The sequence below is a fragment of the Eptatretus burgeri genome, chromosome 7 (assembly GCF_056783735.1).
Source record: "Eptatretus burgeri isolate ZD-2024b chromosome 7, Ebu_testis_v1, whole genome shotgun sequence".
Taxonomy (NCBI): Eukaryota; Metazoa; Chordata; class Myxini; order Myxiniformes; family Myxinidae; genus Eptatretus; species Eptatretus burgeri.
In genome coordinates, this window is record NC_140967.1 from 39261966 (window position 1) to 39289687 (window position 27722).

The following is a 27722-nucleotide window of genomic DNA, read 5'->3' on the forward strand; positions in this document are numbered from 1 at the left end:
AGCCCACATCGCACCGCTCTCATCAAACAAGGAGGCTGGGACAGGGGACATTTCGTAAGAGAGGACATCCTTGATATCAATATTCCTGTATTGTTGCAGACATATGACTCGGGTGTAGATCAATTCGGTATCATATACTGGCCTTCCATCCAGCTTGATGTTCTTTTTTGTTGAAGTCATCAGGGTCACTTTCTTGGTTAGTGTCTTGTTAAAGCTTGTTGGCCATCCAGATTCAAATTCCGCCATCTGTTGTCATCCAATCTTGAGAGAATCATCAACGTTTACCTTGTCCGTCGCATGAAACATAGTAGTAGACACCAAAATTGTGTGTGTAAGTGCATTGGAAGTGAAGATATAGCCCAAAACAGAATTTATCGACAGTCGGTGGTGGCCATTTTGTTTTTCGCCTCTTAAAAAAAATTCCTCAAGGGTGCGAGTCTGGCACCCGGCTGATTCTGATTCAGGATAGCTCAGAGATGAATCGACCAAAAAACTTCATAATGACGCTAAAGCACGCTTTGCTCTGAAATGGCTATTTGGCATCTGGACTAATTGGAGCGATTACTCATGGAGAATGTTTTAATGATAGTTATGATGTCATCGATCACACGGTTTGGCAGCCATGTTGGGGAAAAAAAGGAAAAACTTTGAACCTCTCTATCTCTGAAACGGCACCAAGGAAAACAATTGAAACTTGGCATATGGCAAGTACTCCTCATGGGGAATGTTTTTTATTTATTTTATTTTTTTAAATAATGATGTCATAGGTGCCTTCATTTTGACGTCATAGTTGCGTACATAGAACGCTACATCAGATGAGTGAAAAATTTTGTGGGTCATCTCGGGACAAATTTGACGTCATCAGTCACATGGTTCGGCAGCCATATTGTTTAAAAAAAATCTTCTCTGAAACAGCTGAAAAGATCAGGGCAAAACTTTACATGTATGACCACCTATCCACGAGGAGCAAAACATTCTTACATTTGTTCTCTGCTTCGAGGAAAATGTTTAAACATTAAATGCAGACATCCTTCATCACACGTGGATCCTTTCCTTCTCACTCGTTGTCCATGCTGCACTTTCCTGGAGTAACTGCATTATTCTCCCCAGAAGTGGCAGAACCTCTGTCTTGGTGAGGTTAGAAAAAAACAAACAAATGCACCTCGTATTCGTGATCTTTTATACCCTCATTAACCCTCCTTGAGCCCACCCTTAACTTTCCAAGTAGTTTTGTCCCCCCTCCCCCTTCCTCCACCAAACTTTCCATTTTTTTTTTCTTCCATTGCTGTTTCATCCCCAATTTCCCCTTCTTCTTTCAGCCACTTCCTTGCTGTGTTTGAGCTTTTATCCAGCTTGTTCTCTCCCCTCCCCTTTCTCATTCTTTCTCTGTGTCCCTCTACCCTACTGTTTTCCCTTCTTTCTTGTATTCATTACATTCTGTTCTGTGTTCTAGTTATTCTGAGAACCCCAATTTGTATATGACTAAAAAGGAACGCACCTGATCATGGTATGTTCTGACTCTTACAGTATGTTATGAACTGATGCAGAGGTACATGCGGGACCGGTGTTTCGGCTCTTAGTTCGTTTCGAGCAATGCAATTGTAAAAGGCACCAGGAAGAATGTGTGTGCCCTGCATCCAAGCAGGATGAAGTATCAAAAGCTTCACATTATCGGCGATCCAAATTGTTCAAATGGGCACTCGTTCTTTTGGTCTCAGGTCAAGAAGGAACATTCCTGTACCAATACTAGTTACAAAGATAGGATAGAGCCTCGTTCACTGCAGCAGTGGATCGCATAGAGAAGACCGAGTGAGCTTCATATGGCGTTTGCCTTGTCTCTCATTTCTTCAGTCTTCCCCAGTTCCAGACAACACCTCTATTGTCCTACTCACACTTGCTGAAGTCCAAAATATTTGGTTGTTTCCAAGAGATCAGTTGAGCCTGCTATTTCCCCTCTCCTAAGCTGACCAAATAGATGAGGCAGCTGAGTAAACAGCATAAACTACACAAAGATTGAGGTGTAATTCCTGTTTCCTGGAATGAAAATGTCTGTGGCAGCAAACATTCTAGGCCAGGCCGGTTCGTATGAAAGATTGAGACTGAAGACCCACACTCCCTTGTACCATCGATTAATAAATCACGTTGCAAACCTGATGTCTACCATTTGTGCAATGCTTGTAATGATACTCTAATATATTCTTACCCTAACCATGCAGAATGAAGTTCGAACATCTGTATTCAACAAGAGGCGTTCTATGGGGTGTGCATTCCATGCTCTGTGTGAACCACTAAATGAAGACATGGTCATGAGCCAGTCAACATGGCTGAAACTTGTGAGTGTGGTTGCTCCTACAATGAGTGAGGGCCATCGGATGCTTTTATGGCAGGTTTCTGATGAAGAGCATCAGGGATACATTGGTAAGTGTTTGCTATGGTGGTTGTAATTATGGTTTTCACTTTGTGGATATTTCACTAAATTTGCCGGACAAATTGCTGTCTTTGGCTGAAGGAAAACGAGTATTCACAAGGCTTGCCGACCTACTCAACATCGAGGTAGTGGAGCAGTGGAGACGGCCTCATCCTCTGGAGCAATGTGCACCCCGTGCCTATAATTCGAGGCTCAGTTGTCTTGTGCGGCAGGCTGTGCGGCACAGGTTCGGTGGGCTCGTGTAAATGCTCTCTCTTGCATGTGATTGAGCATAATATATCCTTTTTTATTTTCTTTTTTTAAAATCAATTTGTTAATGGCAGGATTAAATTGCAATGATACATTTTTACTTCTTTTGAAAGTGTGAAGTGTTGAGAGAGTATGTGAATGTGATCAGAATTTTTCGAGAAAATGCAGGTTGGATGAGGCACATTGTTGTACTGCTTATTCTACTTATGAGGATTCAAAAGGTTGTGCATATGTATATAACACACACGCACACGCACACGCACACGCACACGCACACGCACACGCACGTATTTAAAAATGAAAAACCTTTGTAGGTCTTGGAATATGCATCTAATTCATGTTTTGAAACTTCCATTACTCCATTAAGTTTTTATTTCCTTTCTTTCTCTCTCTTTGTAGGTTTTTCCGATACGTTTTTGATGTTGTCATTTTTGTGAATGCAATTTTTATTGCCATCGATGACACGGTCATGGCCATTCAGAAGGCCGAGTGGGTGTTTCTCGTACTATACCTAATTGAAATACTTTTGAAACTCTACACTTATGAACCACGGACCTTTTTCTTGCTGTCCAAGTTCTGGAACTGGTAGGCCAATTGGATGTCTGTTCCACAACTTAAAGAACCAGAGTAATAATAATTTTGCTATATGTCTGTTTTCAAAATGTTAAATTGCATGTGCAAATGCAGTTTTGGTTATTGTCGTAACTTAAACTTTTGTTTGTTTGTTTTCCAGGTTTGATACCATAATTGTTGTCATTGCACTGATTTATGCCATTGTGGTTCATTCATGTAAGTATTTTTGTTAATGCATTTGATATATCAGTTTTTGCTTGTACAATGAAAAGCACAAGCAATTCTGACTTTGTGCGGGCTCATAAAGCAGGTCGTTTTTAGACATAAAAATTGCTCATGTCGTGTTGTTACACAATACAGCTGTATAATCTGTCTTGTAATGGGCTGTAGTGAGATGCAGTATTTGACTTGTTAACCTGTGCAAAAAATTTTTTTTGCCCCATGCATGTGAAGTGAAAAGCAGAGTTTGGCAATTTGTTCATGTCTGTCCATCCATCTGTCTGTCTGTCTGTCTTACCAGTTTATGACTGAGGAACAGCTTATTTAAATCAAATGTTATATTTTGAACACTGAAACCAGAATTGGAAGACAAGTTTGCCGTTTTACCGTGCTTTGGCTTTGAATTCGTCTGGATCACACATCGCAGCGTTGTTTGTCTGCCTGGCAGTAAAACAAAATTGACTAGAAGGGCATTCAGTAGAGTGCATACCTCCACCACGCAATGCCTGATCCAAGAGAACATATCGGGACCAATACATTTTTGAAATATCATGCGAGATATCACTTTTGGCCCTTTCTCTCGATGGTGAAGAATCACTTTAAAAATTAAACAAACCTCATATCCGGATTCCAGTCTTCACCAAAGTTGAAGCAATTTGTCCTTGCCACATACCCAACGTGTCTACCGAGTTTCGTCCAAATCCGTCCACAACTTTTTGAGATATCGTGCTATATATAGTTTTGGCCCTATCTCTCTCAATGATAAAGCATCACTTAAAAAAAAATTATGGGAGCTGAATCCGGATCTAGATCTTCAGCAAAATCTAATCAGTTTGTACTTGTCACACACCCAACCTGTACATAAAATTTCATCCAAATCTGTCCACAACTTTTTGAGATCTTGCAGACAGACGGGGGTGAAAACATAACCTCCTTCACCTTCGGTGGCGGAGGTAAAAACCATTCCAAACAAGAAGCTTACTCTTTGAGGGCATTATAAGGGACTCAAACAGGCATGAAGACATAATGTAATGTGTTGGATATGGTGTTATAGACACTGGGTAAAATGGTGGTAAAACCCAAAATTTATTTATACACCTTTAAACCAATTTAAATTGAATTATATACTTGAACACTAGAACACAAATCGCCTTAATACTTTCAAGGACCATGTTGTATATTGATGTGGCATGAGTGGGTACAGTATCCCGGATGAAGAGGCCATCGATTATAACTATGTATGATGCCGAGTGATTCTGCATTCTATGGTGATAAAGTCTCCCTCTCTTAAACTGACAACGTCATCTTCTTGTGTATAAGATTGCTACAATCGTGCTGAACATCCGGATTTTATTTTATTGATCTTTAAAATCATTATTTTATTAAAGTCGAAGTATGTACTTAAACACTGTGCGGGTTATCAAGTTCTATGAACTCCAGTTAAATAAATAATTGTCGTGACCTACATCTCCAGATCTTTGTGTGAACCATAGATAGGATAGCATATGGCAGATGAAGTTTGTTGATCAGGATCTAGCAAGTGCAATAAACACTTTGGTGTGTGCACTTCTGTGCAAAAGTGTGGTGCATTCGGGAGGTACAATATGTGGATATTATGAGCATTAACAATTTATTCAATGCCTCTACTATTATAACAACATCGACGATTATTAATACAGCTTGATTTGCTTGTGAAGAAACCAAGTTTGCCATTTTGCAATCTTTGATTCACATTGATCAGAATCTTGAAAAACTTGTAATCACAACTCGTAGTAAACTATGTATTGCATGAGCAGATAATATGAAGTGCTGTAGTAACTAATCCATCACATCTACCGATCAAATCTGATTGATTTATGATCCATAACACCTGGTGTTGTCATGTGTTCCTCCACACATCCTCGAAGCTAAAAGCTCACTTTTCATGCTGCAGAATACAGATCTATCAGGATTAACTGTTGAAACAAAATGGCTGTAATTTAAACAGAAGATTGCCATATAATTGCGTCTGCATAAATAAGGAAAAACATTCGATTAAATAGCTCGCATCACTCGCGTTTTCAAGGTGCGATATCATCTGAGACACAATTTCAAAAGTACAGAGAAACGTCAACTGCAATTGAAAAGTCCAGGACTGAAACACTCAAAATTGAAAAACTTAGGACTGGAAGAACCAAAGACACAAACAAATGAGCAATACTTGAAGACGATATCCTTAAAGGGAAACCTAAATGCTCAGACCACTTCAACGCTAATCTATCCCTTGATGCCCTTCAAAATAGATGTCTCTTTCCGAATTATAAAGTGGTACGTTTTTTGATTGAAAGTTGAAAACATCATCATCTTCAGATTAGCCGTGACGTCGTATCACGAAGTCGACCATCATATTCATACTGTTGTTGTTGTTGTTCATCTTTCGGCTGCTCCCGTTAGGGGTCGCCACAGCGGATCATCCGTTATGATCCGCATACTGATTTGGCACAGGTTTTACGCCGGATGCCCTTCCTGACGCAACCCTGGTCGCCTCTTACGACACAGGGATCAGGATTTGGGTTTCGACATGATTCCGGGCTGCCCTACACCCTGCCCAGTGCAGAGCCCCCGTCCTCAAGCGATCCTCCGAGTAGCCGGATTACAGGCGCACGCCACTACGCCCGGTGACCATCATATTCATACTGTGTAAGGGTTAAATCACGGTACGATTTAACTCAAACTGCAAATACTTTTCGAATTTCAACAAATATGCTGAGTTGATACATCCTTGGTGGTTGTAGTAAAACAAACAGAGATGGTTTCATGCTACATTAATGGCTGAAAGATGCGAGGTTTGTCCGAAGTACCCACGTGTAGATCGGGCCGACAAAATGTTTGCTTTTGTGCTCGTGTTATTAAACAACAGAGATTGCAAGATCTTGTGGTTATCTCTCATGATTGAGAGGGGATGCCATTCCCACAAGTAAGTGGGGAAAAAAACAGCCGTCACTCGGTAACACAACAAAAAACTGTAACACCATCCCAACCGAATTACCATCATATGGACACAGGCTATTTAAGTTGTGAATCAAACACCTGTGTTGCCCTGCCAGTGACTGAGCTGTTAGCTTACAGCACCACAGCACTACGATCCTGTAACATACAAAACACCTTGTCAGCCTGCTATGGTGGAACAAAGCGTTCATCGCCCATTTTGCCCATGGTGTCCGAGTGTGCCTGGACGGTGTTGGTTGTCAGGCGATGATAGGTATTTCTGCTCGAAATGTAATACAACTGATTTATCAATTAATACAAAATCCCTCCCTTTATAAACCATCAATTGAACAGAAAAACAAAACATACCGATCTTTAGTGAACATTCGACTAGCATTTTCATCTTCACCAACACATCTGCCTTCTTGCTCTGAATTGCTCACACAAGGCTTGAAATGATTCCGCTCCAAAATTCCCCTGAAAACGTTTCCAATTACTAATTTTGTCTCCAACCATTTCTTCCAAATCCAACTGATCAGTTTCAACATACTGAGAACCATCAGAGTTGCTGATTACTGTGGAATCGGTTTTGGAATCCAAGCTTCACATGCACTTTCTCGATGCAAGCCACCATTCGGATCAAGATTGCTTCAAGATGTGATGTCACTGGCGAAATTGAAAATCGACACTTGGGATTTTTTTTTTCTCAACACTTTGTGATTGGCAAAAAAAATTCAATTTTTCCTTCCCCCCCCCCTCCCCTTCAAGTTAGACCATGATTAATAATTTTTAATGGTTTTCAGAAGAAAAAACATTGCATTTGGGTTCTCCTGTCAATTAAAGACTCATCTTTGTATTCCTGAAAAAACTGGCAGAAGGCTCAGGTCCATCCATCAACAGTATGAAGATCACTTTTGAAATCAACACTTAAAGGATGTGTTGCAACAAGAAAACCTCTTAAGAAATGGGGATCAAGACAAAAAAGCTAAAATATGTAGAAATACACAGAAATTGGACTATGGAACAATGGTCAAAGGTGCTTTGGACAGATGAGTTCGTTTATTTGGATCTCATCGAAAACTGTATTGGAGGACGAAAAACAAACTTGTAAAGAGCCTTGCTTGAAGCCAACAATTGAGCACGGAAGAGGTTCATTTCAAGTTGAGCAGTACATATCAAGTGGTGTTGGAGAATTACTGAAAAATGATGGTATATTGACTGCAGCAAGGTACAAACAAATGTCTCTTCTGTTGAACGAAAGCACCGATTTTCTCCGGACCAGCCGCAAACCCACGTCACAGCACCAAAGTATGTGGGAAGACTGATGTCTGCTTGTCCCAGCCATTCTAGGCGAGGGTGTCTTGCTCTGGTCATCTAGTCCTGGACCACCTATTTTATTTTATTTTTTTCCTTTAATTTCCACCCCCACATCTCACCTTCTTTCTCCGTGTGTGTGTGTGTGTGTGTGTGTGTGTGTGTGTGTGTGTGTGTGTGTGATTACTTCTTTAGAGACTATCTCAATTAGGATAGGGTAGGTTGGACAAGATCAAGATCTCTCTGGGTTACATGGGTGCTTTATTTGCTTGGCTGGAACATACATTCCAGATAAGGTCAGTCTCCTTTTTCGACTTACCCGGTCAAACCGCGAACCGATCCAGCTGAAATTTGGCAGCAACGTTCCTTTCATGACTGGTAACAGGAATTGTAAAGCTCGTTCTGGTCACGTGACTTTAGTTAGGTCAAAATGGCCGACTTGTTCAATTTTTGGGAAAATCATGTCAATTCCTTCAAAAATCTTCTTTTCTGGACTCACGAGTCAGAATGCTACCAAATTTGGATTACAAAATTAGGACAGGGTCCTGATGTTAAATTGCGGAGGCCATGCCGATCACATGACTGGGAGTGTGTCAAAATGGTGGTCCCACAAATTCCTTCCAAAATCTTCTCCTGATCCACAAGTCAGAATTTTACCACATTTGGGTAACGACATTAGGCCAGGGATGTTAAATTGCCGAAGTCATTCCGATCACATGACCGGAAATGTCAAAATGGTGGACTTCTTCAATTTTCATGAAAATAAAGTAAATTCCTTCCAAAATCTTCTTCTCTTACACCCACCAGTCAGAATGCTACCAAATTTAGGTTACAACATTAGGTTAGGATCCTGATTAAAATTGTTGAGGCCATGATGATCATGTGACCGGAAGTGTGGCAAAATGGCTGTCTTCGTCAATTTTTGTGAAAATCTATGTAAATTCCTTCCAAAATCTTCTCACGACCCACCAGTCAGAATGCCCCCAAATCCTGGTTGCAACATAAGGCGAGGGTGGAGATGTTAATTGCATTGTGGAAGTCATGCGGATCACCTGACCAGAAGTGTGTCAAAATAGTTGATTGATCAACTTTTGAGAAAATCGCATTGATTCCTTAACTTTTCTCCACACCCACCAGTCAGAATGCTACCAAATTTGGGTTACAACATTCTGCCAGGGCCCAGATAAGCTACAGGTCCAGTGGTCCTTGTTTTTTTTTTTTTGTTTTGTTTTCTTAGAATTGGATGTCGTCATCCTTACATTTATTTCTGTAGTTGTTTTGGGGGCTTTCTACCCCTGGTTTCTTGCACACATTTTTATTGAACTTTATTACTTATTTTTTTCTTGTGGTTGTTGGGATTGAATGCTTCTCCGTGCATGAATAATTTGCCAGTGGACACACGTGACTATTGGTGTGTGAAACCAAATTTAGCACCTTAACATTCCATTAAGCTTCCATTTGGTGAGCTAAAGATGACATTGATGCTTCTGCATTCGGGCCATCTTCTGGCGTGTTAACTCTGGCATTACCAGGTTTGAGTCTGGTTCGACTGTTTTTTTTTTTTTTTTGTTTGTTCATCAGAGTAAATAGCTCGTGATGCTATGTAGATTTGTCCATTTACCAGGAACGTCCCTATCCCAACCCCATGAGCATTACAGGAGAAGCAAACAGTTTGACCCTGAATGTGGGAGAGTGTGAATTTGCATATTCAGGGATCACTTGTAACCTTAATTGCACCTAATGCAGATCATTTAGTATGATAATGAAGCAAAACACCAGCACTTTTTTTTGTATACAGTATCATTGCTGTTACAAGAACTAGAAGGATTAGGATGATGTGGTTGGTTGTTGGCTATTATTATGCAGCATTGACAGAAATTGCTCCATTGAATAGAGATCTATAAGAATATTTCGTATAGGTGTTTATTTTGTTTGAATTTACAACTTTATAATAACTTTTAATAAAAAAAACACACTACGATTTGCATTAAGTTACGAGACTTCCTTTAACTTCCATGAAATTGAAATGTATTTCTAAGACTGTAATGTATTTTTTTTTGGATTTTACAGCTTCTTATTCGACAGAGGTTTTGGATTTTTTGTTCATTCTGCGAGTTCTACGTTTGCTCCGAATAGTGGATAACTTTTACAGGTTGGTGTTTCCAGTTTTGTGTTTATATATATATATATATATATATATATATATATATATATATATATATATATATATATATATATATATATATATATATATATATATATATATATATATATATATATATTTGCCGAATGAAAAGCAATTTCTGTGGTGCCACTTTTTTTTTCTGTTTTTTGCCTCAGGTTGAGAATTGTGATACAGACTCTAATCAACATTGCTCCCACCATGGCCACACATGCTGCCCTCATAATGGTATGGCTGGTTTGAAATGTTGGCATTATATATTTTTGACAGTTATTGAGCTGTGACTTATTATTTATTACTCCAAGGTTGAGGCTTGTAGCAGAGCCATACAACAGAGTAGAAGTGAGACAAAGTACCACTATGAGGTAATAATGACGGTTCTCACCACATCATCATTGTTTTACTGCTGTTTCCATGTTTGCACATGTAAGCCGTGATTCACCTCATGGCTGCTTTCCAGGCTGTACGATCCCTTGCTAGCCCTCTTGTTTGGCCTTTCACTCTAAGATCATCTATCAGCAACACATCTCATGTTTTCCTCAGACAGCCTCAAGTTCCCCAATGTGGAAAATCCTCTTTATCTCTTTGCTGATGACTCCACGCTCTGCCGTACCATCTGTCATCTCAGACTGGCAAGCAGCAGCTTCTTCCCTCACTGCAGATCTGGTTAAAATCACAAACTGGTCCAACACTTGGAACATGTCTTTCAATCTGGACAAATCTCACACTCTCACTATGTCTCTCTGAAAGGAACGTTTGGACCCCCCCCCCATCCACTTTTTCAACAATCCTCTGCAAGAAGTCTTTTCTTTCAAGCCTCTGGGTCTCATTATCTGCCATAATCTTTCCTGGGAAAGCCACATTTCCAAGCTGACCACCAAAGCCAGTCACCGAATGGGAATCCTCCGTCCTGCAAAGTCCTTCCTCAGCCCACCTGAGCTCCTGACCACATACAAAGCTTTCGTCCGCAGCTTGATGGAGTACTGCTCCTGCCTCTCACCTTTCTCGGCTTCATGCTGTGGAAACCAAGGCATTTCGGATCATTGGCATCTCCCGCGATGAGGCTGAGTCTTTGAACCTCTCACTCTCTCACCGCAGGCAGGTTGGTGGTATTTCTGTCTTCTACTGTCTCCTCTCTGGTCTCGCCCCCCCTCCCCCGCTGTGTCTGCGATTTGTCCCCACCATATTTCCACAGGGCGCTCAAGGTCCGCCAGCATCCCCCTTCTGGTAAAACTACCAAAATCACAAATCACTGCTCACCTTCACTCTTTCATTCCTCTTTTTGCTCCCGCCTTTGGAATAAACTCTCACACTCTCTTCAATCCTATTCTTCCCTCCAGGCCGTCAAAACAGCTGTTCACCACCACCTCTTATCGTCCCCCATCCAAATCCTCGATCTTTTCTACCCCCGATAATCCACCCCAAAAGCACCTCCTTCAAATTCCCTGCTTTCCTTCCTGAAAGTCCCTGTAATGTCCATCTTGTATACCTCATGTTCCCCGCCCCATCCCTCTCCCTTCCACAGATATCCTAATGTCTCTCTTCCCCACTATTTTGTCCTACCCACTTCCACCCTTCTTGTTTCATGCCCCCCTTGCTGTGCGTTGTGTGTTCGCTCTTATACGAGCCTCAACAAGGTATACAAAAAAAATAAGCTCTCCTTCCATGCACATTCATATTTATACACCTCACACAACTACCCAACCACATCCTTTCCAAATGTCCATACTATTTCAACCTACCCCTACGTGTAACCTCACTAATGTTTCCTACACCTAACCTATCTCTTAATTCCACATTTGATTTTTCTATTTTTCTGTATCACATCACACATCCACCTCACCATTCTCATTTCATTTGGTTCACACCTCTGTTCATACTCCTTTTTTTTTTATCACCCATGCTTCACTGCCATACAACATTGTGCTTCTAACACAAGCTGCATAAAGTTTTCCCTTTAATTGGAGAGAGATTCCTCTTGATGTCAATAGGGGTAACAACTCTCTAAACTTCCTCCAGCCACTTCTCATTCTTGCATTCACTGCTGCCTCCATACTACCACTTGCACTAATCATATCACCGAGATTACAGAATTTATCCACACGTTCCAGGGATATATCCACTTAAACAAACCTTTCTGCTCTAACTGGAGTCACTTGTTTACCTGTGCAAACAGCACATTTGAAGTCAGGTGCCACCTGCAGTCTACCCCTGATGCCTCTACACCTCTTTTGCACCCAGCAGTTGCAGGATTTACACAATGTTGAATTGCTACCGACACCTTTTCTACAGACAGCACAGGGCCACCTCCCACACCACGAATCAGTACTTTTGCTTTCCCTGTATTCACTTTCAGTCCTCTGGCTTCCATATCCTCCTTCCATACTGTATATTTACCCATTACCTCTTCCACAATGTTGGCTATCGGCACCAGGAGCTCCCAAGGTAAGCCGCCTCTAAATTCCTGTGATTGAGCCTCAAGAACCATGATGAACAGGATTGGACTCAAGACTGAACCCTGATAAACACCCACTTTCACTTCAAAATCCTCACTCTGCACTCCATTTACCCTCGCAGAGGTTTTGTGGCCGTCATACGTCACCATGGCTACCTAACTAACCAATCCTCCACACATAACTTTCTCATGGACCATTGCACCACTTTCTGAGACACCCCATCAAACACCTTCTCCAAATCCACAAATATAAAGTACAGTTGTTTGCTCTTCCCTAGATATTTTTCCTGTAATTGCCGAACGATAAAAATTGCCTCTATCGTTCCCCTTCCTGGCATGAAACCAAATTGCATGTCATGTATATTAATGCTCTCTCTTATCAATTTATCCATGACGCTCTCTCCCACTTTCATTCCATGGTCCAGCAACTTCAGATCCCTATCGTTGCTCTGAACAAAGGCATCACCCTTCCCTTTATAAATACTCACCATTACACTCTTCAACCAGTCATCTGGGATAGATGACTCACTTATAATTGCATTTATCAATTTGGTGATTAAATTCACTCCAATATCACCAGGTGCCTTCAGCATTTCTGCGACAATACCAGTGCTGCTCGCCGCTTTTCATTTCATCGATGGCTTTATTTCAGGTGGTGGGCCCTGCACCGGCTCTATTGCCTCCAAGAATATCCCTGTTCCAAGGGAACTCCTCATTTGGCAGGTGCTTGTCGTAACTCCTCCAAGCATTTCTAATCCCCCCAGGGTCAACCAGTACATTTCCCATATCATCCTTCACACATTGTTCTATGAGATCCTTATTTTGACTCGTCATTTCCTTCGCTTTCCTAAATATCTCCCCTCTACTATCTGCAGTATTTATCACATCTGAAAGTGAATCCTGTACTCATTTTTAAGCCTTGTAAACTTCCCTTCTTGCCCTATGTTTAGCCATTAAGTATTCCTCCTTATCCCCTCCCTTCTTCCTATTTTATTTTATTTTATTTTTACTTGAATCACCATATCCACCTCATTATTCCACCACCATGTAGCCTCATGTCTCGCTGGGCCCTTCGACCAGCCACATGTCTTTTCAGTAGCTCGCATCAGCCCATCTTTTAAAGAGTTCCAACAACTCTCTACATCCTCTCCCTACCATAGGGTTTCCAAGGTTCATTTCCAGAAGTTCCCTATAGAAATGTTCCTTTACATTTTGATCTCAGTTTCCATACTCTTCTCCTTGGGACATAAGTTTTCCTCTTTTTCCCTGCTTCAACTTGACTTTACATCGCACACTAGCAGCCGATGTAAGGTACATTCTTCTCCACCTATTGTTTTCACATCCTTGACCAACTTCCTATCTAATCTTCTAACTCGAAAGTAGTCGATCTGGCTCTTTATACCTCCTGACTCGTAAGTGATCAGTCTGCTCGGCCTCTTCTTAAACATTGTATTGCAGACGACCATATCTCAAGTCTCCTTCCACCTTCAGTGTTTCTAACTCCGAAACCTGACCCACTATGCACACCCTCGTATCCTTCTGCCAATGCTCCAACATGTCCATTCAAATCCCCTCCAATCACAACAACTTATCTCTCACTAATCCCTGAAACAACGTGCACAAGTGTGTCCCAAAACTCATCCTTCTCCTCACTTTATCCTATCTGTGTGGCATATGTTGATACTACTGTTAAAATATGCTTATCAAACAACAGCTTTAGGACTAGAAGTCTTGCATTTCCCCTCCTTACCTCCAAAACCTTCTCAGCCACTATAATCCCAACACCACCAGTTCGAGTCATAACCTATCCAAAATAATTTGTACCTATCATTTCTACCTGTGACCATTCTTGCAGCACCCCCCCCCCCCCATCTTGTTTCTTGCACACAGCATACATCCACTCTTCTGCAGATCAAAGTTTCCGCTATCTCACCAGCTCTACCAAGCAAAGTACCAACATTCAGACGAGTAACTCCAACACTTATCTTGTCATGCTGAGTGGGTGCTTTATGCATGACAGGTTTGCTCCATTTGTAATTTGTACAGCCATATATTTCAAAGAAGGAGGAAGTGAGGGAACCTGAGTATAAAAGCCACCCTCCATGGTATATGCCACAGCAACCCCAAACATCAGTGTGCTTACATGACCTGATGCCATAACATCAGCAGTCCAGTGGCCTCGTGGGTGACCCATACCAGCCCACTTCAAGGACGCCCATCAATGCGCGACATGGCACTAAAGCAGACGGGGTATTATTCGCCTGCTGATGGAGCAGCCTTCCAGGATGCCACAACTGGGTTTGGGCTCCTGTACTGTCAGGGAGTATGTGCAACCTGTTAAGACACACACCCTGTACCCTCTGGACAATGCAGCAACACTACCCAGTATCACCACAGCAACTAACCCAGATAGGGAAGCACACAACTCAGGTCCCCATTTCACCAAAAGGCATATTTGAGGCATGTTTTGTGGCTGGATGCCCTTCCTGACGCCACCACAGTATCAGCTGTGGACATGGCCTTTGTCGAGAGAGGCATACCCTACAAGGCAGCAGGGGGATTTGCGATCAATTTCCTTCTCCGAGGTGGACTGCCTACCAAGGCTAAAGAGCTCCACCTGCCCGAGTTGGATTGGTGAGTGCAAAAGCATTTCTTCACATCTGAGAACCATCCACACTATATCTCTAGGGTACCAACTTGTTCCGAGATACTCCAAACATTTAGCCAGTGCCCTAAAGAGCATTGTTACCATGGTGTACCACCAGGAGGTTGTCTGGAAGTCTTGGCAAGAGTAGAGGCTATGTACCGGAAGGAAGGACTTGCATATTCGGCCTTATTTTCATTCACAGAGCTATCCGGCAGCCGTAGCTAAAAGCAAGGAGTGGTAAACCACGGCTCACCTTTCTACAGCACAAGACGTATACACCTGCCCTGTGGGAAACTGCCACCACACCACAGTCAGTCATACCAAAGACTTTAAAAATGGTATGTGCTACTTCCCTCCTTGGCAGTCAGAATTTAAAAAGATAAGAGCACTGACAATCCCCATAGGTTGGCATCCATGGGGAGGAAGAAATTCCTCCTGAGGAAGCGATCAACTGAATGCGGTGAGAAAGTCAGCGCCATTGTGTGTGATGATGTCAGTACCCAAAGTGCCGAGGAAGTGGTGGCACTTCCCCCAAGCTCAGTTGCTCTCGCTGCCTCTGTCTCGTCTTACAGTTCTGTGTTGTCTCGTGCATTCGTCTATGTCCCTGCATGTGGCAGCTCTATTGCAAGCCTTGGATCTTGTGCAAAAAGGAAAACAAAGTGGCAGTAAGGCAGAGGAAACAAGTGCACAAGGGACATAAAGAACAGTGAACAGACAAAACTGCTGGCAGACATAGCTTAGAGTAAATAGAAAAGGTCTTCTGTAGACCATAGAGAAAACGAGACTGTGATGTTCTTTAACTGAAGAGGAAAGCAAGATTGTGGATGACTTTGGGGTGGCAATTCCATAAATGAGAGAAGAGGTTAACGTAGAGTGGAAGTGAACATGAAGCTTGATGTGGAGAAGTGAACACAAAATGGGTTGCTGTGATTGTATTGAATGAGAAAAGATGATTTGATATATTTTAGATCCTGTTTAGGAATGTGAGATAGAAGGGTGTAGAAAGTGTTAAAACAACAGAATCTGAGGTCAGAAATCAAACTTGCAAGGTATGAAAAATTTTGAGCATTGTCGCATCCTTTTTAATAGGTTATAGCCTTATATTGTACTGTACATCCCTGGCTAGTTTGGTTTTATTTGATGTTAGTCTTGCATTCTTTCCTGCCCCTCCCCCCCCCCAAAAAAATTGTTCACTTAACTATGCGGAACGATCCTACCGCCAATGTCCTTTTGGCTAACTTATTAACTGTATGGATGAACAAACTACACCAAGCTCGTTTTCCCCTACTTTGATTAAGTTCCTCTGTCCAAGGTGACATGAAAATACATGAAGTTTGATTCCAAAACGAGATGTCTCCAATGTTTTTTTTTTTTTTCCCAACACTGCAAATCCAAGGTGTACCGTTTTTTGAAACAAAGCCAGATTTTTCAATACAAAATCACACGGGGTGTGTAGAATTAAAGAAAAATATTTTATTTGCTTTGTTCTGTGACCGAATCCTCTTTTCTAAAACTTGGTAAAACTACCAGTCACTGATAAAACATGGAATTAGCATTTATCACGTCTTGGAATTGTTTCATGATTACCTCCATCACCGAAGGATGTTTGACGCATTCACTCGTTTGTCTGTCTGTGAGCATGATATCTCAAAACATTGTGGACGATTCGGATGAAACTTGATGGACACATTGGGTGTGTGACATTGAAAAATTTTGTTAGATTTTGGTGAGGATCTGGATCTGGATAATATAATTGTTTTGTGATTCTTCACAATTAAAGGGTAGGGCCAAAAACGATACATGGCATATTTCAAAACGTTGTGGATGGATTTTGACAAAACTAGGTGGATGAGTAGGGTAGGTGACAAGAACCAGCCGATTAGATTTTGGTTATGCCGGATTTGCATCCGGACAATATCGGTGGGATGCACAACGTAAACTGTTCAGCCTGGCGGAGGTATGCACTCTTCCGAGTGCCGTTTTGGTTATTGTAATGAATTTGTGAAAGGTGTAAATTACATCGACAACCAGTTTTGAGCAGCTTTGCTGCAACTGTTCAATCTTTCTGAATTGCATTATCAGCTGTGACTAATAGTTATTGGCGACACCTATCATCATAGGTGCAAGACACGATTGGCATTGCATTTGGGAAGATATCCTCAAATAAAGTTTGTTAAAATAAAAAATAATTTGTGATGTTAAGCAATTTATAATTTGCAAACGATTTTCTATCTGCTTGTTTAAGGTTGTGAGTGTCAGATCACGAGATATTGACTATTCTTAGGGTTAAAGGTCGGTCGAAGACTCTTTGGATAGACTGCCAAGATGTTTCAATTTGATTTTAAAATTGCTCTAAATAGTCTTTTGAATGAAGTGATTATTTTATTTGCTGTGCTGCATTTAATGCATCACATGCTTTTATTTCAGTCATTGGTTTATTTTCTTAACCTTGGAAAAATATGGTGACCTCCCCATCTTCCCTCACTTCCCCACACCCCCTCTTTTATCCATCTTCTTCTCCTTGCCTCTTTCATCTGAAGGTTTTTTACTATAGCTTTGCTATTCTGGGTATGGAGCTCTTCTATGGCAAAGTGCAATTCTTCCCAACTCCCAGCACTCCAGAGGAGCACATGTGTGGAAATCCGCTCCTTGTTGGCTCTGAGTTTGTTCAGCGGCAGTATTGTAAAAACAACTTCAACAACATTGTGTCTGCATCAATCCTGCTTATACAGCTCACTGTGGTTAATCAGTGGCATGATATCCTTCCACAAAGACTGCATATGCACAGCAATGCTTTGTTTATTCATCCATGCACAAAACTATTGGGCCTATTACCCTGTATGTAACAAAGGTTTGACCTGACTGTTTTAAAGTAGCAAAAATTTCTTGTTTGACTAACTTGCATTTGTCTTTTGAACCACCGATTTCATTTTTCATCTTGGCACGAGGGAGAAAGCTTCCCCTCTTGCATCCAATGAGTAAGAATCGTTACGTACACACCCACCTCCTCTAAAATTCCCTGGTTACTCAATCTCTTGACCTTTCAACCTTGGTGTTGGCAGATGTTTCTCTGGATTTGTTGCACATAAATTGAGACCAAATTTATAAAGAAAACAAACTTTTGAGAAAACATTAAACACTGACCGGTTTAAGCAGTCATAAATGAAAATGTACAAGTTGATATTTTAGCATAAGTTAACTATAATTCTCCTGCCAGTTTAAGGTAAAACTAACACTGTCCTTGCATGCCTGGCAGTCAACACTGAGGTTGTACAGTCCTTGTTTTGTAGACTTGGCTAACCATTAAAAGTGTTTAAAATAAATAAAAAACCTGTGCAAGATGTAATGTCATGAGAGTCAAAGCATGAGATATTGAATATTGTGTGGGTTAAAGGTCAGTCAGACTCATTGGATATATGACCAAGATGTTTTGATTTGCTCTAAATAGTCTTTTAAAAAAAATAATATTTATGACGAGCCTTCAACAGTGCTTTAGCCCTGCTGGGGGCTTCAATTTTGGAAACTCGACTCTAAAATGACTGGACCCATTTCTTCCATATACGGCACATGTATGCAATAATATCTGGGCACGAGGGACATCAAATGGGGATTGAAGCCAATTGGGAATTTGAGGAATTAAAATGTATACATATATATCTTCTTCTTTCAGCTGCTCCCGTTAGGGGTCGCCACAGCAGATCATCCGTATGACCCGCATAGTGATTTGGCACATGTTTTACACTGGATGCCCTTCCTGACGCAACCCTGGTCGCCTCTTATGACAGGGATATGGTACACCTATTTTAACCAGGGTATACACCGGCCCAGTACACTGGTACTCATTTCGCCGACCTGGGAAGGATGACAGGCTGAGTCAACCCCCTGGTGTATTAATTCAGTGGCCCAACGGGGCTTGAACTCAGGACCTTTTGGATCCCAAGCTGCTGCCCTAACCACTGCACCAACACCAGGAGATATGTGTATGTATATATATATATATATATATGTATATATATATATATATATGTATATATGTATATGTATATATGTATATGTATATATGTATATATATATATATATGTATATATGTATATATGTATATATGTATATATGTATATATGTATATATGTATATATGTATATATGTATATATGTATATATATATATATATATATATATATATATATGTGTGTTTTTACGGATCTGGAAACCATTTGCATTCAACATACAGGTCCCAAAACTCAGTTATCCCGTTAAGTACATGTGTCGTCAGATCCCTTTCCTTTTGTCTGGTGGGAGAATCAAAAACGTGCGTTGTGACTTCTTTTAGTTAGGTTACTAAATCTTTACCATCCAACAAACAAACCGACAACACTACTGAACAAGCGCTTCACCCACCCAACCGGCGACTCGCTGTTTCAAGGCAAAATCTTTGTGAAGTACCTTTTTGGGCGAGTCCGCACATGTGGAATGGGCGGGCTTTCTGGGCGGACCCATGGAAGCCGTGAACAGTGATGTCAGTTTCACCAAGGCCCCTCCCCGCTGAGGGAGGTCCATAAAAGTTACGACGCCATCCTCAGCGGAGAGTTCGGTGGAGAGGAGTTTTCACGGTGGTTGGGTCAGGCAGTCTGGTTCGTTTTCACGGTGGCTGTTATGGTGAGAGGAGTTCTGTGGACCCTGACTATTCGCCACGCGAGCTCTGCCACGAGCCACAAGTCCCACACGTGCGACTGGGACCAAACCGATGACCTTTGGCAGGTGCCGCACTGCAGAGCACACTTTCCCTCCGACGACCAGGTACCCACCAAACCCTGACCCCCAGCTTGTGTCTCTTCATGGCTGCGAGGGTCAAATAAAGACTCTGGGGTTTCTTTTCTTTGTGTGTGTCTGCGTGTGGGCCCGTCTTTAAGTAGAACTGAGTAAGTGTTCTTGCTTATTGTAAATATTTCCCTGCTTGCATGTTCGCGTCAAGTCTTGCCTTTGTTTTTATTTTACTGTTAATAAATTCATTAGAAATGTTCCTAGTCCGTTTCTGTCTCTTCTTACATTGGTCTAGCATGGTCCGGGTCTGAGTATAAGCGGGGTTTCATCCCCGATTAATCTGTTCATTCCAGCCGGCACGGTTTTGGCAGTTTCCGCACGGCTGCACCCGAACCGGAGTTGGTAGTCGGTAGTTGGAACTCTACCGCAGTCGGTAGAGTGACCCGGTTCGAGCAAGACATGCCGAGGGCGTGGTTTCCCCGGTAGTCTAAATCGCGTAGTTACTTAGGTAAATTGGTTTGAGACAAACAGACCCTACGCTATGCGGTTGAGCTATTGGCGTCCACGGTCGGTTCATCGAGCCGCCATCTCACGGAATTATCCGGAGCGACGGCCTACAATTCCGGGGAGTCTGGTGGGAAACTGCTTAACCTCCCCCACCTAGCGGTCATTCTCGCCACTGAAACCCGGCCCACAATAATATGTATATATGTATGTATATATATATATATATATATGTATATATATGTATATATATAATTTGTATACACTTTCATATATACAGGATTGTACATTCTTTTTGGGAACCATTATTTATTTATTACCCCGACGTTTGACTGTCAATCGGAGGGGTTTTCAAATTGTTTTCTCCTCCTCCTCATCCTCCTAACATTTACTTCATTACTGTGATTGGTCTGCTCAGCCCATGTGACCCCGACGTCTGTCGCAGAAGCGTCATCGGACCTTCCACAAGATCAATCACTAATCTCAGCTCAAGCGCTTCAGAGCTCCTGTCAATCATAGAGTTAGGCCATGCCCAGGTACGTGGTCAGTCCGTCTTCACCGTTTAAACAGTCACACACAAAGGATACGTCTTCATTTGGATATGTCTTCGTTAAGATATGGAGAGATTTGTGTTTGTCACCTTTAACTGCAATGTTACCTTACATTGTGCAGTCAAACTGACAAATTTCTATCTACATTTATTTTATCGAATAAATCGATTTCATAACGTACAAGGGGTGGGGGTCGTGCATAGTCGCCATCTTGTTATGTTTGGTAATCGGCTCTGTAAGTATAATCAACATCACTTGGTAATCGACTTTTATTTGACACCCGATTTTTCATGGTATTCATTCTTGTTTATTTTTTTTTTAATGTTGTCTGGTAATCGGCTGCCCAGGTATCAACATCCTTTGGTAATCAGCTGTCGTTCAATGCCGGGGTCATTCATGGCATTCAGCTTGTTTATATACACTTTATCTTGATTGCCTACATCTAACTTTCAATATATATTTTTTCTATATAACTATTAATAATAGTTAATATGAAGCCAATTGTTTGAAGTACAGTTTCTGACTCAATTATTGAACAATATAAAATATTCCATTCATTGTATAATGAAAATGATGCCTAATTTTATATTTGATTTGTCCACTTTATGCTGTTGAACAAACAAGCTTCCCTTGTTTGTAGGAAGAAAATAGCAAGAAAACCAGAAGCATCAACTATGCTATGCATTCCGATCTTAAAAAAACAACGTTATTGGCCATTAAATCACAAGCAGTCAATATGCCACTTGGTGATTTGTTTTTAAACCAAAATAATATCTTTAAATTATTGTTCATGTGCTGTTGATATTTACTAGCGATCTCGAGTAACCATTCAAGTAACATTCCAAGTATGAATGTCTTGCGAACAGAAGATTTGTTTTTCTGAATGGTTTTACACAGCAAGTAAAAAAAACTTAAAAAAAACTACTTAATACAAATATCGTGTGTGTGCGCATCCATTCTTCCCTTTGATTTCTATACAATTCCACACCCCTTGACTAATCTCCACCAAATTTTGCATTCGTGCTGGGTGAACACAGGGTCAGGTCATGGGCACAACCACTCTCCCATCCCCCCACAATACAATTCTGCATGTATGTGTTTGTACTTCAAGGAAATGCGGCCATTTAGCCCTGACCTGTTTGTTTAATTGCTGTGGTGCACTCAGGTTAATTTTTGCAACAACTTTAAACATCAATCTTCTTGATGGTATACTAAAGTCTAAATAACCCGATCTTGATCGAGTGACCCAACTTGTCCTATATGTAGAAACTCGTATAAAATCCCAGTCAAAAATGACAGGTTGGAATTATTTTATTTGAAATATTCAGAGACTAGAAGATATGATGTTTTGTAACAAGAAAAGTGTTATTTTAAAATGCTACATGTACAAATGATTTTCTTTATCTTCTGGGACCTTTCATTTCAAGGGTGCAGCCTTGTGAGTGTGCCAAAGCCTGAAGCCTCGGCCTAGCGTCAGGTGTGCTTATATCTTTATTTATTTATTAGACATCACACGTATGTAAATGAACACTCGTTTTACTCTGCGTACGTTACACATCACATGCAACGAATCTCACCTCCCTGTGCCCTGTGTGTATTGTTTTAGTTTTTTAACGCTTCTGCACACCGCCATTGAGGCCCGGTTGCAAGTCACCATCTACATTTCCAAAAGAAGAGACATAATTACTCTTTAACAGAAAATGTTTTTTGAGTTTTTTATATATTTTTTTTATCTTGAAAAAATAGACAGTAATGAGCCGTCATGTTCAAAGATTGGCCTTTAAAACCCTTCTTAACTTGTCCTTTTGAAGGGGGACAGACATCACACAAACACATTTGGTTTTTTTTATATGGTAGATGCTATAAATATGGCTTGACCTGAGTATTCCCATTTGAGCACCTCCCTCATAACACTGGGATCCCAGATTCAAATCTCATTTCCTATCCCTCATGTTCTCTAATATCCTTGTCATTGAATGTAAAAAGTATCGTGATGTATATTGATGCATGTGATGAGCCTTCTATCACAAAAAAGTACTAAAGTCATTTTTTTATAAATGAAAGCACAGTCTTGCTTTTCAATTACTGGTGGCACCAAATCTGGGTTCATTGATCAAATAGTTTGCTGGAACATAAAGATTGAATCGTATTTCATCTGTGGTCGCTGTTGAGTTGATATATACCAAGTGCTTTCCTTGGTTCAAACTGCATCCCTGCTTATTTCTTGACAACTGCACTTCTTGCCAGTGGTTTTGTGATTACCAGTGACATTTCTGCACGATTGTACTTCATTGTTTTCCACATGATTGTCGTCATCCTTCTAATCAAGTGAGTGTTCCTCATCACTGAATCACATTATCGACACATCTCTGTTTCCAACAGTAGTAGTGAAGCCAAATGTTGTTTTTCTCTTGCAGCATATTTATCGCATTTGTACTCGAAGCTTTCATTTTGGAATACACGCTCGATAGAGGGAAAACAGAATCTGCAATTGAGAGGAAGATTCAGGAATTGGGTTTGGGAATTACAATGTGAGTAATCTGATTTGTGTTTCACTTTGGGAGGTTGTCCTGTTATGTGCTGATTAATGGTTCGCTGTTTTTGGGCAGGATTTTTCATAATGCTATTGATGTAAATTTTCAAATGTTGGCTTACTTTGCAATGGTACAACATGTCCATGATGATTTGTTCACAATACTTGTATCATCTCTGACTTTGATAGATTTTATTTTATATTGAAAACATTGAACCATGCGTTTCATTTTCAAGAAACAACTTAAAACTGTTACTTTTATTACAAGAGTAAAACGCTGTATGTATATATTTTTACGGTCCAGGTTTCAAGGTTCACCACAAGGGAAATGCCTGGTCCTGAACCCACCAGCTGCAGATAACTCCGCAGTCTGGCAGGTTGCTAAGCAACCACTTATGTCAATTAACCTCGTCAACTCGAATAGTGTTATCAGTCAGACTCTGTTTACTTAAGGAGGTGACGAAATTAACTGAGTTTTGTGCTGGCACACCCTCTCGTTGCTGGCTCACGAGTGAAGCCCAATCCAATTGACATGGACTGATTGGGTGAAGGAGGGATTGTTGAAAGGAACAAAGGGCATTATTGGTTGATTGAGAAAGACAGAGGTGGGCATGGACCAATAACAGGGAAAGACAAATTTACCTCGATGTAAATGGACTCTCCCCCTGGGGTATGTTTTCAAAGCCATAAAAATATATCAATCCTTTTACCGAATTAACTCTAAATCACTTTGGGAGCAAATTATTTGTTTGAAAGGTTACAAAACAAGTGCAATAGGTTTCACCTGTATGTAATCCGTAGTTTAACTTAAAAATTAATGTCCCCCCCCCTCCCTGATCAAAGGAGTTTTAACTCACTTGGTCAGCCAACAAGGCATACATGAAGATCAAGGAGCCTTCAAAAGAAGTCAGATATGAAGTGGTGGAAAAGCACTCTTCAGGAGAGGGTTATAAGAATATTTCAGTCACTCATTATCTCTTGAAGTGGAACACTTATCTCATACCCTCAAGACTCTACCTACGTCATGTCGCCAATCCAAATTTTGCATCCAGGCAAGCAGGAAACTAGTTGGGATGTTGATGCCAATCCAACAATCACATTTAAAGATCTGCAAGGCTCTATGTCTGAGATGGGGATCAGTGTTCATCAATCAACAATATCCTGTTCCCTTCACAATGCCAGCCAGCCTCCATGAACAGGTGACAAGAAAGAGGCCACGACTGAAAAAGACTTCTAAAAACTCGTATCAAGTTTGTGAAAAAGCATCTTAATGATACTGTAGGCATGTGGAGAAATGTTTTGTGAATGTAGCCCAAAAAGTTCAATTTTTGTCTCATTTTATCCAAAGTGTTATGTCTGGTGAAAACGTAACACTGCACATCACTCAGTCAACACCATCCCTTCTGTCGAGCATGGTGGTGGCAGCATCATGTTATGGGGCTGCTTTTAATCAACAGGGACTGGCAAGCTTGTCAGGATCGAAGGGACAATGGATGGTGCAAAGTTCAGTCGAATCCTTGATGAAAACCTGCTCGAGTCAGTCATGAATCGTAAACTGGGCAGGAGATTCACATTTCAGCAGGGCAATGATCCGAAGCACAAAGCTAAAGCCACACTGAAGTGACTGAATAAGAAGAAATTAAATGATCTTGAGTGGCCCAGTCAAAGTCCTAACTTGAGCCCAATTTAACATTTATGAGGAGACTTGAAGATTGTCGTCCATCGTCGATCCCCATCAAACTTGGCAGGCCGAGTAATTTTCACATGAAGAATGGACAAAGATTTCACCATCTCACTGTGAACCTGTCCAGAAAGACTCGTAGCAGTAATTGTTGTAAAATGTGCTTCCACCAATTACTGACCTGAAAACTTTTGCAACCAGTGAATTTTGATTTGTACATGATTTTTGCAGGTATTCCTGACGATGTATCCTCCTTGAATTATAACGGTGTTTAGTTTGATCTCATCAGTTATGGATAAAAAAGTTCATTTGGAAAAATTGTTTCTTCATATTTCATCCAAGTTGGGCATCATCTGCTGGGGGTGAAAACTTTTGCAGGTCACTGTCGATGCTGTCATAATTTCAAGCCTTTGTTTGTTATTCTTTCATGGCTGAACCGTAGTACCTTGCGGGCCCAAATTTTGGGTATAACGTTTTGAGCAACCATACGTTGGCGTTAACGGCTGTTTTGAGGCAACCAAAGGCTACTACAAAGTGTATTGTGGGATGTGGGGTCAGGCAGTGCTTCCACAGGCAAAAGATAAGCACCACAACACCAATAACTCCACAGTTTTTCAATGTCCAATATGTCCTGAAACCCTGCTGGGAAAAGCTCACCCAGTTGGGCAGTGCAAGGTACCCCCCTCCCCTTTATGTATTTGTATGTGTGTGCATATATATATATATATATATATATATATATGTATATGTATATGTATATGTATGTATACATACCCACCCCCATCTGTTGTTTCCCTTGATGTATGCCAAACATTCTCCTTCAATCAGTATAAAATAGAAAACTCGTGTTGCAGGAGAGGTAGAACAATGTAGGATTTCAAAGAATGATCAACAGTACACCAATTCCTGACACTCCCTTTCGTGATGTCAAAATGAGTTCCATGTGCACCATGATCGCTGTTCACCCCCACCCTATATCAACCTTCATCCCTCTTCCATCGCCCTTTCCTTTTCTTCTTTTGTATGCAGTACATGAATGCAAGTAGCATCAATGGTTGAGGGGAGGGGTGGGATGGGGGCATGGCTGTGCCGTGGATGCAGTGCCCTCTGTGAGGTGAAGCAAGGAATTTGGCCCGGGTCATGATCATTGCACACTTTCTCTTCTTAAAGGACATCTTGGGATCTTTAACATACACCAACAAATGCTGGTTGATGGGACACCCAGTTTAACGTCCACTGAGGGACGGCACACGCATTGATGCGTCGACCTGCCTGCAAGACACCGGGATGACAGTTTGTAGCTAGGCTGAGATTCGAACCCAGGCTTGACAGCTTAAAGGTGAGTTTGTGTACCTCTCGGCCATCCTGCGCCAGCCCTCCACCCCCAATATTACTCTTTCACTCCAACAAATGTCAGTTTGTCCTCTCCACGTTTTTTAGCACACTTTGATCAGCTTTTTGTCGATTCCATCCATTGTTCAATGTAAATGGCCACCAACTTGTTTTAATTATTCTATCCAGGCAAGAATTGGAGAACAAAGAAGAGATGCTGATAGAAAATATGGAGCACTCAGGAAACGAGTTGGAGAGGAATGAAAATGGCCAGACTGCAGAAAAATGTATCATGTTTAAGATCTCGGAGAAAAGTAGGTGGTTAATGATTTTGCTGCTCATTCGTTGTACAATCGTCGTGCTATACGCTATTTGAATCGATGGCATAATGAATTGTGCATGAAAATATTTTACTTGCACCAACTGAAGCACTTGTTGTAATTTGTGGGACAGGGTACAGAACGGTCAATGCCTTGCTTCAACGCATGTTTGAGCAAGACCTTGGAGATGAACCAGAAGAAGAGGTGGATGCGGTTCCACGTCAATGCACTTTTGACGGTATTCTATAAGGGGAACATAAGCTTCCCCTTAAATTGAATTCAATCAGGAAGCACAGGCCAAATATTTCCTACATATCTTTTGTTTCTGCATAACTACCAAATTGTGCAATTATTGAACAACATGGAAGTAAATTTATTTTATCACACTCGTATGTATAGATTTTTGTACACGGTCATGTTTAATGTTATGAAACGGTAAAATGATGCCATAAATTTCTTTGAGAATGGATTGCTTTTCATTTTTGTTGATTCTAACTGTGAATGCCTACGAGAGGATAAACATTGCCGTTACACTTTGCTTTGGTGTCGGCATCACTTGCACGTGCAAAGGAATTTATCCATTTGCCACTTGGTGTTGAAACATCATGTTGATTGCATTGTATGAAGTGCTTACCGAGTTTTTTGTTTGGGGGAGGCTGGGATCCAGCTCAGATAGTGTATTCATCTTTGAACTGCCTATTCTGGGTTTGATTCCGAAATGGAATAAACTCTCACCCTGGTTACAGCTTTGAGCCAGGGGCAATGCATAAATGTGTGGTCTTTTAAGGGGGCATTGAGCTTACCGTCTCATGTGCAATTATTTGCTGGTGGCCATAAAACCATTGCAGGAAAGTTTCCTGTCCTAAATCTGGAGGGGATGGTGCATCAGTGGCATAGCCACACCTTCCAGACTGATGCATCCAGCCACGAGGTACTCCACATGGAAGATTACTGTGTGCAAGTCTGAATCCACAACTTTCTTTCAAAAATGTAATGAAAAGGAAACC

At 41.1% G+C, this 27722-nt stretch overlaps 1 protein-coding gene across 4 annotated transcripts in view; it reads left to right on the forward strand.

Moving 5' to 3' along the window:
• LOC147023072 (two pore channel protein 2-like) overlaps positions 1-27722 on the forward strand; it is a 59059-nt gene that overhangs the window by 30994 nt on the left and 343 nt on the right. The window contains exons 9-20 of one of the 4 annotated variants that reach the window (XR_015060009.1): positions 2217-2418; positions 2510-2654; positions 3077-3262; positions 3411-3466; positions 9821-9902; positions 10091-10160; positions 17575-18012; positions 20717-20834; positions 22277-22326; positions 23097-23177; positions 23267-23380; positions 26585-26631. Coding sequence is in view for 1 of the 4 variants with exons in the window: in XM_085888094.1 (XP_085744220.1) it covers positions 2217-2418; positions 2510-2654; positions 3077-3262; positions 3411-3466; positions 9821-9902; positions 10091-10160; positions 17575-17791; positions 23087-23177; positions 23267-23380; positions 26585-26709; positions 26849-26964 (1404 nt within the window). In the remaining 3 variants the exon portion in view is untranslated. Of the gene's footprint in view, positions 1-2216; positions 2419-2509; positions 2655-3076; positions 3263-3410; positions 3467-9820; positions 9903-10090; positions 10161-17574; positions 18013-20716; positions 20835-22276; positions 22327-23086; positions 23178-23266; positions 23381-26584; positions 26710-26848 lie in introns of those variants that run through there. The other 3 variants (XR_015060008.1, XR_015060007.1, XM_085888094.1) reach the window with 3 other exon arrangements.